At 40.2% G+C, this 12298-nt stretch overlaps 1 protein-coding gene across 4 annotated transcripts in view; it reads right to left on the bottom strand.

Moving 5' to 3' along the window:
- LOC139396223 (collagen alpha-1(XVIII) chain-like) overlaps positions 1-12298 on the bottom strand; it is a 173204-nt gene that overhangs the window by 72558 nt on the left and 88348 nt on the right. For all 4 annotated transcript variants that reach the window (XM_071143381.1, XM_071143364.1, XM_071143369.1 and 1 more), the window contains one exon: positions 2870-3411. In XM_071143381.1, coding sequence (XP_070999482.1) covers positions 2870-3411 — 542 coding nt within the window. The remainder of the gene's footprint in view (positions 1-2869; positions 3412-12298) is intronic.

Raw genomic sequence — 12298 nt, 5'->3', positions numbered from 1 at the left:
CTTTATATATTTTTTAATGTATACTGAACAAAAATATAAAACGCAACATGTAAAGTGTTGAACCCATGTTTCATGAGCTGAAATAAAAGATCCCCAAAATATTCCTTCTGCACAAAAAAACGTATTTCTCTTAAAATAGTTTATATCCCTGCTACTGAGCATTTATCCTTTGCCAAGATAATCCATCCACCTGACAGGTGTGCCATATAGAGAAGCTGATGAAATAGCATGATCATTACACAGGTGCACCTTGTGCTGGGGACAATAAAAGGCCACTAAAATGTGCAGTTTTGTCATACAACACAATGCCACAGATTTCAGGGAGGGTGCAATTGACATGCTGACTGGAGGAATGTCCACCTGAGAATCGGATGTTCATTTCTCTACCATAAACCATCTGTGACCAACAGATGCATATCTGTATTCCCAGTTGTGAAATACATAGATTATGGCATAATTCATTCATTTCAAAATAATTATTTCCTGATATGAACTGAAACTCAGTAAAATCTTTGAAATGGTTGAATGTTGCATTTATATTTTTGTTAATTGTAATAGCACAGAATAAAGGCCTAATTAGCTTACCAAGTCACCCGTGATAGCTTACCAAGTCAGTTTTCAATGAGGAAACCGGCCACGAGGGGCAACAGTGAGCGCTGTTACCTTCAAGTTGCTTTTGCTAGGGCGTTGTGGACGGGGATGGCGGATGGGCGTAAGCATCCGCCTCGGATTCTTTTATTTATTTATTAACCCTTATTTTACCAGATAAATTGACTGAGAACACATTCTAATTTACAGAAAGATCTGGGGAATAGTTACAGGGGAGAGGAGGGGGGATGAATGTGCCAATTGTAAACTAGGGATGATTAGGTGAACGTGATGGTATCAGGGCCAGATTGGGAATTTAGCCAGGACACCGGGGTTAACACCCCTACTCTTACGATAAGTGCCATGGGATCTTTAGTGACCACAGAGAGTCAGGACACCCATTTAACGTCCCATCCGAAAGACTGCATCCTATTTTTTTAAACCAGAGGAAATAGTGCCACCTACTGGCCCTCCAACACCCCTTTCAGCAGCATCTGGTCTCCCATCTAGGGGCCGACCAGGACCAATGTTTGCAAGTTCGAATCCTGCGATAGAAAGTTGTTAACGTTTGAGAAACATGGATGAACGTCTAATTCTGACATTAAACTGTGAGAGCTAGTTGAATTAGTTACTTATACACACTTTAACTGCAAATTGGTGCCCACTACATAATCCCTAAAGTAAAAGTGTTACCTTACAATCTACTGCATGATGAGAGAGCAACAGCCTTAGATAACAATGCATTGAAAAAGAAATAAAGACCAACCGGCCTGGTCAACTGGTGCTTAGTGCTCAGAGCCTCTGTCTGCTTGTACCCTCTGCTTACAAGGGCACCTGTCAGTTTGTGCTGGGTTCTGCATAGCGACGGTCGAAGGGTCAGCTACAGGACTTACAAGGGGTGGCAGGGAGGGCCAGCTGGAGCTTATTGCTCCCCCACTGTGAAGTCCAATAATTAAACTTGGTGTTTAAGAAGGTGGATGGTCAGGGTTAAACCACTTTTATGTTTTGATTTAAAGCAGGCCAATTGAGGGCAATCATATCATACAAATCATACATTTGTAAAAAAAAAAAAAAAAAAAAAAAAGGATGTACTTTGTTTGTGGGCGTATGAGAGTATCTGTATAATGAAAGGCGCTATATAAAATACATCTATCATAATAAATATTATTAGATATTAGCCAGGCACGGCTGTTACCGTTTCACACGCCGGACTCAGCTTGGCCGTGAGGACATGCAATTCTCTTCTTCAAAACAGAAAATCTGATCCGTCTCATTTCTGATTCCACTTGCCCCTGACACTGATATACACAGTGTACAAAACATTAAGAACACCTTAATATTGAGTTGCGTAACCTATTGCAGCTTTAAGAATGATAATTCTTGATTAAATGTGGTGGTGTTTTTGTCTTACAGTAACGTTATACTATGCTATTATATTCGGTTCTGTTAGGTAGAATACTGTGATCATTATGTGATCTTGCAGACATTGATACAGCTTTGACCCAACTTTATTATACAAGCACCATTCATCTGAGTAGCCTGTTCTCTATGTATTGAGAATATGCGCAGAACATGATCCGCACATGCACAAAAGCTTCCGGAAGCATCCAGAATTTTTGGCCGGCAAGCCATGGCCTAAAATCAAAGTCTGGTATGGTAATTTCTTATCAAGATCGTGGGTAAAATATTGATGGACTGTCCATGTTTTAAATGTGTAACTAAATCTTGTAAAATCGGGTGGATTGAGTTATTTGTGCCAGAAGGGCGTAGGCCGGAATTGAACTCACACACAGTAGGCCTATATGCACGCTGAAGGCAATGGGCCCTAACCGCTAGACCACCCTAGACCAGGATTGAACAACAATTTGACAGTTCAATCGTAACCTTAGGTTCGCTAGAAACCCTATTATGTCCTCTGATGGCCCAAATGAGCCAGGGAATCACAAACAGTAGCCTATTATTGGTTTTCACACCATTCATTATGTGACAATGGATACACTAACGGAATATGGACCAATATTGCCCCACTGGTCCGAATGACTCCATGAAGAGAAAGAGAACTGCGGGTTTCACAAGGCTCATTTGAATTTCCTAATGCCACAAAAGAGGGATCAAATTAAGATCCGTCATCTGTAAGTTAAATATAAGACAGGGTTTGGGGTAGAACTGCATTTCAAGTCCATCAATCTAGGAAATGTATTCATTTCCCACATCGACCAAGTTGAAACACAATGGGCACTGACCCTGATAACAAAAGATACAGTAATAGCATGATACATACCAGGAACTTATTGGGATCGGCCCCTCCAGCTTGGCCCACAAACACCCCGGCTCCAGACTCCAACTCCATCTCGTCTGGGGACCTCTCAAAGCGCACCACCTGGGGCTGGTCGTCGCAGTTGATGTAGAAGGTGACCTTGTCGTCCAGCACGGAGATGGAGAAGCGGTTCCACTGGTCAGCCAGATTGTGCACGGGGAAGGTGGCCGCCACGTACGACTCCTGCGAGTCGGGCTCCGTATAGTAGAAGATTACGTTCTGCCGGTTTGCCTTCACGGGCGACAGCTTGACACCCACATACATGATCTGCTGCAAGGGGTCCGTGACCGAGAAGATAACGCCACCATTGGTGGACTGGGGCTTCAGGTTGAAGAGGAGGGAGAAGTCCCGATAAAAGGGGCTGGGAAGATGGGCGCGTGCCAGCTGGCCCGTGTTAGCGTCGGGACCGAACACGTAGCCGGGGCTGTTGTCGGGGCCATAGACCTTGGTGATCTCAGCCGGGGGAGGGTCCCCGATCAGCTGCAGGAGGGAGACGCTGCTCTCATCTACAGGAGAGAAACAGGAAGTTAGTACACAGCACACCGGAAACGGCGATGAAGGGGTGGGCTGCATGGCGGGAATGGATTTGAAAGATCTATTAGTCTGTTGGGGTTTGACACAGTGAGTTTAGGTCTGCGGGTCAAAGGCAGACTGCCAACACTTTCTTAGTAGTGTTTTGTGAGTCTTTTGGGAGGGAAGGGGGCAGCAATACTAGATGTGCGTCATTAAACCCAGTGTCCAGTGTCACTTGAAGAGATGCTAATTAACGTGATGAAAGATAAATGATTCCTGGCCTAATATTTGAAAGAAATATGACCTGACATGGGAAACTGCCTAAGACTTCTGTCACAACTCCAAATGAGAATGGACATAAGATATCAAGGAAACATTACAAACAAATACATTACATGGATGGCGTTAACTGCAACCGACACACAGCCCAACAATTGTTTTTGCTAGAATACTTTGTAAAGCTAAAAAATTACATTTAGCTCTTAACTTTTGAAAAGCAACCCTATATGGGGGAATTTCTCAAAGGATCTATTTCAAACAAGCCAAGTCCTATTGCCTGCCTAAAATGGAGTTGGTTATAAAAACTAACATCAACTTTGACATATCCAAAAAAGGGTGGGGAAAACACTTCTCCTGGGACCTATAAAAACCTAATTCCTTGAACAGATACTGGAGGTACTTTAGCCAAAGCCCCCTGTGAATACATGACTGAGTGTGGGGGTAGACTTCCCTCACTAACATGGGATAAGGGGAATTCCATTCTAGCCAGTCTCAGACATTATTTTTTACATGGACACAGGATAGTGATCCAATACTTTTTTTGTGATCAAACAGCATTTCAAATAGATCCAAGGGGGGATATGACTGACTGTATGCAATAGCGCAAGGCACAACCTTGTTACTTTGTCTATATACATTTGACGTAACCCTTTAGTATCTTACAAGACAGGGCAGAAATAAATGTGTGACACAGCTAAACAGAAAATAGGAAGTCTGATGGGAAATGTTTATAAAAACCAGTCTATTCAAACAAGTGACTGCACATTTTTGGGGGAAATGGGAATCACTCACACAAAATCACGTTTTTGAAGGAGTGACTATAAAAGGGATGATGACTACCCTTCATTGTACCGCAAATGAAATTGGAGTTAATTAACACTGTATGATTCAGTTAGAGCAGATGCACAAGTATAGAAAACACTTCCTAAGAGCATTGAGGCCTTATCAAACAGATTCTAGTTCCGTACATTCGAGTACAGATGTAAAGTCTAAACCGTATGCTTATGACACATTACAACACAGAATTAGGATTTCTGTGGATCACAAGCTCAATCAGCATGTAGTTTTGTAAAGAGTAGAACAATTATGCACTGCATACTCTGCATAAGGATCAATTCTAAGAATTAATACATGAAAAAAAACATCTCAAAATTCCATACATTTCTGAATTAAATGAAAATAATGAATGCATTCATTTTATGGAATTTATCTAATGAAATTCCTGACTTCTCCCAAAACCTTCAGCACACACACCAGTTCCCCTTAATTTCATTACATCAGTTAAATGTCATCACGTCAGGGCAAAATAAGTCCTACAGCTAGGTTCCCCAAATATCTGCGCTCCCTCTTCAGTCACCCCGGGTGACTCTGGACTGGGTTCTGTACATACATTTTTGGGGAAATAAACAGAGAACACAAAGATATTGTGATTCGGAGAGACTAAATGTTCTATTGCATGCTGATCATCAAATAATCTTGCACAAGTAGTCTATTTCATCATAATTCTAATTCAAAATATAAAACAATATATGTCTATAAATATTGAACATTATGGGATACAAAAATCCTCTGTCAAGGCTAAAGAAGAAACTTCAAATGGGAAATAGTGTTTTCTGACACATGCATTTGTTTTCTAAAGCATTCACGAGTTTCACAAAGCCAGTCATGCTGCGTCGTGGTGCCAAGAAGGCTTGGTAGTGGAGAGCCTCACTCTGATCCAAATATTATAGTTTGGGCCCTCCTGGAATCCAGGCATTAAAAAGGAATTCAACAGTAGGCTATGCAAAAATGTATTGACCATAGTAGGGAATCAACTAAATGTATTGAAAATGAATTAACTTGCCCAAATGTATCATAAGACATGACCAGAATGCATCAGCGATTCCTATTTACTGCAACTTTCTGAAGAGGCAAGAAGAACGCATGTCTGTGTGCATTGCGCATCTCTACCACGTGTTGCTGTTAGCGTCTTCTGGTAGATTGAAAGGCTTTCCCAAAAACCTTCTCAATTAAATGTTGTTAACTACAAAGTAGCCTATGCTCACCTGGCAGAATTGTATAATGATTATTTTCATCAATCCAGTGGGTATTTGTTTAGCAAACTCTACCATCACGTGCGCTACAAAAACATTCTCTTGCTAGCTGCACACTTGAATGAAAGGTTAATTACACCCAAAAATCTAAATTTCTCAGATATTTAAAATAACTCAAAAATGGTCTCCTGATGTGGTTTAAGCATTGTTATTAGAACACTCAATTATGTGATTTTTCTATTTTAAAAAGCGTGATTTTGAGAGTGAAAACCTGAAAAACTGGGAAAACTGAAACTTAGAAAAACAAATGCTTTAAATGATCTTTCAAGATAATGTGGCCTATTTACTTCATTTTTAATACAATACTTAATTTGAATAACAAACATTGTGGCAATTCCTATATTGCAGTAAAATTGTAAATGAGACTAATTTCAAGAGAAGACAGGTTACATGTGAAAAATGTTTAATGTTCTCTTACTTAGAAAATAGTCCTGATCATATAGGCCTAGGCAATGTCCAAAACAACTAAAAATACACATTTTCAGTAATTTAAATTGGCTACTCTATGCACTTGTGTAAAACACTGCTCTATGATCTAGTTTTACCCACAGGCCTGGCCATCTGCAGATGGGTTCTTTTCATCATCCCTAAAATGACCTTTGTTACTCAGGATACTGACAAAATGGTGGATGTCCCTATTAAACAATGTAGAATCAATCAATCAGTCAATAACGACAAAACGTATTGCAACAATGAGAAATGGAACAACTTTTTACCGGGTTTATGAAGTGTGATGGAAAGGTTTTTCCCTCTCAAACGTAAAGCTAAAGGAATGCCTTTGCTGATGTCAGTGAATGCACCGGTATTGTGTCATCTAAAGGACAGTGAGTCATTCGAAATTATTGAAACACATTGGACTGTGTGCAGGGGTTCAAGATTGGCATTTTAACTAGGATCGCCATTCAAACCCCCAAAATAAGCATTTGTCGTCCATTGACAGTTTAAAAAGACTTGTCCAATCAGGCAGTGAATAGGACAGCTTCTGAAAAGGTCCTGCTGGGGTTTATGATCCCCGTTTGTCTTGTCCCCTACATTTATTGACCACAAGATTGAATGCCGCACATTTCTGTTTTCCCACCACTTTGAGACATTAAACATACACATTCTGCTGAAGCGCCGCCCCTTCACATAATATATACCGCGAACACTACAGTAGAAGTAAACTCCTTCCTCCGCTTCTCTTTTGTCCTCGTGAGGCTACACAAATGTTGAGTTTACTGGGGAAGCTGTGAAGTGCTGGGAAAGCTGTGAAGCCAGCTGTAGACTTTTGAGTGAATTTGTTTATGGGTCGGTTACTAAATAATGTTGTGTACATTAACTATTACCTACTTGTGTTCATGAGTCTGTTATTAAATGTGTATGTTTACTGCTTTGCATAAAGTCATGTATGGCTACAAATATTGTATATAGGCAACATTTGTTCATATTTGCAGAATATTGTATATATAATCTACAGAAGTTGGTTCAGTTATGGCCTGAATATTGTATATAAATTCATGAATATGGTTAAATAAAGGCTGAAAGCTAAAAACAGTCAATACCTAGTTTCCAGTATGTATTTTTGTTTTAAAGAAAGTATTTTCATTTCTTGTTTTTACACCATCCATTAATATCAATAATTCACTATAAAACATATTCACATGTAGAACATATAGATCGAAAAATCTCAGCAAAAACACAAAACGTTGGGACAAAAATAGGCCTAAAATATTTTTTCCAAATAACAAAAAAATAAATAAGAGTAAGCTACATGACAATGCAGCGCCATTAAATGTTCAGAACAAGTCATCCAAGAATGTGCTTGGTCTCATAAGGAGTGTGGAGTCATTAAAATGGTTGCAAGTGTCCAAGTAGGCTATGTGCTCATTTTTCTCAGATGGATTTTGGCTTATTCACAAATGCAACTTGAAAGTGTAGGAAACGCTTTTCAGGCAAGACCCCAGCCATTCAGTCCTGAGCGGTGTTCGAATACCCATACTAACATACTGTATACTACATTTTGGTAAACTGTAAACGGAACAGTATCCTTTCAGTTGAGTGTACTAGCTCTTCGTCTGTCTACGGAAAGTTGATGATGTTGCTAAGCAACCCCTTGCTAGCTAGTTAGCATAACAAATGACTAGTTAGACATTTTACGACTTCGGGTGTGTTCTTAAATTTAATCTGGAGTGTGCTCTTAAATTCAGAGCTTTGTCAGATTGCCTGTGTGGAAATTTAGAGCTTTTCGCTCTCGGAGCACACACTGGAAGCTCAGGCCGAGGAGTAGGGTTGATTTGAGCGTTCTGACCTTACAGCAGCAGTCAAGCACCCAAGCTAATGTTGACTAGCTTGCTAGCTACTTCCAGACATAAACCAGAACACTCTGACCATTTTACTCATCCTAGCAGAGCTGGTTAGGCAGTTTTCATGTTATCCAGAACGTTGGTAACTGTGTTGCTGGCAACAATTTAATCATGCTTTTTTGCTGACGTTTACTGACTCAGGCCATATTCAACGGGTGTTGAGCGCTCGTAAATTCATTATTCTGCACTTTGGTACACTCAGACGAGAGTGCTCTGAAATCAAAGTAGATATCCAGAGCGAATAATCAAGTCAATAAACTTTGGGTAATTAGTTAGATAGCCTATATTTAATATACTGGAAAGTTTGATGTATAAGTAGCCAACCAATGTCAGGTAGCTAGCTAACAAATCGCTATGCTATGTGGTTCGTAAGGACAGTGTGTGGCTAACAAATTGTCAGCCAACATAACTTGTAAGGTAACTTACTTGAAAAGTCATTACTTTATTACATTGCTCAACATTTGACATAATTAGTTAAAGCAATGAATTTGTTTTCGCTCTCGTTGTACTTTGGCTGCATATTTTCCGCCATTTTCTTCAAATCTGAAAACAATGTTCAGCCACGCTCATTTCCTAAAGCATTACATTATGGGCCCTAAAGTATGGAAATAGTGCCCTCTGTGTGTATAATTCATATTTTGGCAAATTTAGTATAACATCTGGGAACTTTTGGCAGACTAACTATATCCATACTATATACTCAATTCAAGTCACAAATAGTATGGTTAGTGCGGTTAGCATGAGTATTCGAACACAGCTCTGGTGTAGGTTACTTCTGAACCAGTGACAACAGATCCTTTGGTTACTTGTGGTAGGCGTGGAAACTTGGAACGTGGAACTTGCCAGCAAGTTGCTTCTCCATTCTCATGTCACCTCTTTGCTACTGTCGTGAACATTTCAGAGTTATAAAAAAGGGCCCTTTTCAGGGAATGGGTTATTAATTAAGCTTTGAAAGTTGACGCTAACAATTCCTACAGGTATCCTAACTTTTGTTGATTACTTACAAACCCTCTAAAAGCAGTGTTGGAACAGACTGTGTTACTACACCCTCTTAAGCATTATTTGAACAGTATTGTACTACAGGAAGTAGTATTTTGCTATCATAACGGCCAGAAAAACGCAATTAACAAAAGACAGAGCATTATAACCATTAAAAGTGTAGGTCTTTCCTTTGAAAGAAAGCCAAGGTGTCAGTGTGAGTAGTTTCCTACACCATCAAAAGGCACTTGGAAACTGGAGGGAACAAAGCCAAAGCCACAACAGAAACAGAAGACACGTTTCTGAGAGTCAACAGCTTGCGTGATAGGCAGCTCACAGGGCAACAGCATCAAGCACAGCTTAACACTGGTCGAAGTAAGCAAGTCTGTTTCAACAGTGAAGAGAAAACTTCGAGATGCAGGGTTGACAGGTCAAGTGGTAGTAAGAAAGCCATTGCTAAGATGGCAAAATAAGAAAAATAGGCTTCCCTGGGCCATGAAGCACCACCACCAGTAGACTACTGAAGAGTGGAAGAAAGTCTTACGGACTGATGAAAATTGAAATCTTCAGTTCATCACGCAGGGGTTTTGTACGTTGTTTTGTACGCCGTCGAGTAGGTGAAAGGATGGTTCCTCAGTGTGACACCAAACATGGAGGAAGTGTAATGGTCTGGGGCTCTTTTGCTGGATCCAGAGTGAGTGGCACCCTGAACCAAAATGGCTACCACAGCATTTTGCAGCGCAATGCAAGACCCTCCGGTGTACGCCTAGTTGGTCAGGGGTTCATTCTACAGCAAGATAATGACCAAAAGCATACCTCCAGACAATGTCAGAACTATCTTAGAAGAACATAAGACCATAGGCTTCAAATCATTGAATGGCAGTCTCCAGACTTAAACCCCATCAAGCTGGTTTGGGATGAACTGGGCAGAAGGGTGAAAGCAAATCAACCTACAGTGCCGTGCGAAAGTATTCACCCCCTTGACATTTTTTTATATTTTGTTGCCTTACAACCTGGAATTAAAATAGATTTTTGGGGGGTTTATATAATTTGATTTACACAATATGCCTACCACTTTGAAGATGCAAAATATTTTTTATTGTGAAACAAACGAGATATGACTAAAAAAGGGAAAAGTTGAGGGTGCATAACTATTCACCCCTCAAAGTCAATACTTTGTAGAGCCACCTTTTGCAGCAATTACAGCTGCATGTCTCTTGGGATATGTCTATAAGCTTGGCACATCTAGCCATTGGGATTTTTGCCCATTCTTCAAGGCAGAACTGTTCCAGCTTCTTCAAGTTGGATGGGTTCCACTGGTGTACAGCACTCTTTAAGTCATACAACAGATTCTCAATTGGATTGATGTCTGGGCTTTGACTAGGACATTCCAAGACATTTAAATGTTTCCCATTAAACACCTTGAGTGTTGCTTTAGCAGTATGCTTCGGGTCATTGTCCTGCAGGAAGGTGAACCTCCGTCCCAGTCTCAAATCTCTGGAAGACTGAAACAGGTTTCCCTCAATAATTTCCCTGTATTTAGCACCATCCATCATTCCTTCAAGTCTGACCAGTTTCCCAGTCCCTGCCGATGAAAAACATCCCCACAGCATGATGCTGACACCACCATGATTCACTGTGGGGATGGTGCTTTCGGGGGTGATGAGAGGTGTTAGGTTTTTGCCAGACATAGCGTTTTCACTACATTTTTTGTCTCATCTGACCAGATGTTTGGGGAGTCTCCCACATGCCTTTTGGTGAACACCACACGTTTGTTTATTTTTTTCTCTGTGGAGTGTATGGCTTAAAGTGGTCCTATGGACAGATACTCAAATCTCCGCTGTGAAGCTTTGCAGCTCCTTTGTTGCCTCTCTGATTAATGCCCTCCTTGGCTTGTCATCGAGTTTTGGTGGGGGGCCCTCCCTTGGCAGGTTTGTTGTGGTGCCATATTCTTTCCATTTTTTTAATAATAGATTTAAATGGTGCTCTGTGGGATGGTCAATGTTTCGGATATTTTTTTTATAACCCAACCCTGATCTGTACTTGTTCTTGACCTGTTTGGAGAGCTCCTTGGTCTTCATGGTGCCGCTTGCTTGGTGGTGCCCTGTGCTTAGTGGTGTTGCAGACTCTGGGGCCTTTCAGAACAGGTTTATATATACTGAGATCATGTGACACTTAGATTGCACACAGGTGGACATTAATTATGTGACTTCTGAAGGTAATTGGTTGCACTAGATCTTACTTATTGGCTTCATAGCATAGGGGTTGAATACATATGCACGCACCACTTATTTTTTTATTGTATTTTTTTCACTTCACAAATTTTTGAGTATTTTGTGTATGTCCATTACATGTAATCCAAATAAAATCCATTTAAATTGTAGGTTGTAGTGCAACAACATAGGAAAAACCCCAAGAGGGGTTTGGGTAGAAGTGTGGGTAGAACTTTCGAAACAATCTGTAATTTCCATTGTAGAAAGAATGCCATGAGTGTGTTTGGCTGTTATGTCTGCAATGGGTGGCCACTTTCAAAAACGTAGATAACTTTTTGTTTAAAAAACAATTCCATTATTTTTTTTGTCTCCAATTGTTTATTTTTTCCATGCTTTAATTTCAGAGTACATTAATCAATTAAACTGTTCTAAAACGTTTGACCGGTAGTGCATGTCAGGAGCTCCTCCAGAGTATGTTCCTGGGTTCTGAAAGAACCGGGTATCTAGGATAACTTGTAGAGAACCCAATCAGTGAGCTTTATGACAACTCAGCATTAGAAAGCATCATATTCGGTGCACTTCCAGAAGGACTTATTTGCTGTCTGTCGTTCCCGTCTTTTGTTAAAACATGTAGCTAGCTAGTTAAACAATGGACCATTCACAACTTATGACGTTACTACCATGCATGAATCTGCAGGTAGCTAACCAACCAGGTTCTATGGCTATAACTAGTCAACACATTTGTTTGAGATACAAAGAATAAGATCATACACTTAACGTTAGCTAGCTAACAGTACACTTGAAATGAAACTACTTTGTCAAAATTAGAAATGTGTAATATCTGAAAATCTTACCAGTATACATCATGTTTGGACTTGTCTAATGTCTGATGCCATGCATGGTTGCCTTAGTTTGACGATGTAATGCAGACTGGTGATTTCTCCATCTCCTTATCTATCATACTCGAATTCCACT

The sequence above is a fragment of the Oncorhynchus clarkii genome, chromosome 3 (assembly GCF_045791955.1).
Source record: "Oncorhynchus clarkii lewisi isolate Uvic-CL-2024 chromosome 3, UVic_Ocla_1.0, whole genome shotgun sequence".
NCBI classification, from domain to species: domain Eukaryota; kingdom Metazoa; phylum Chordata; class Actinopteri; order Salmoniformes; family Salmonidae; genus Oncorhynchus; species Oncorhynchus clarkii.
Note: the sequence above shows the minus strand (reverse complement) of the source record. Positions and strands in the feature narration are given on the sequence as shown.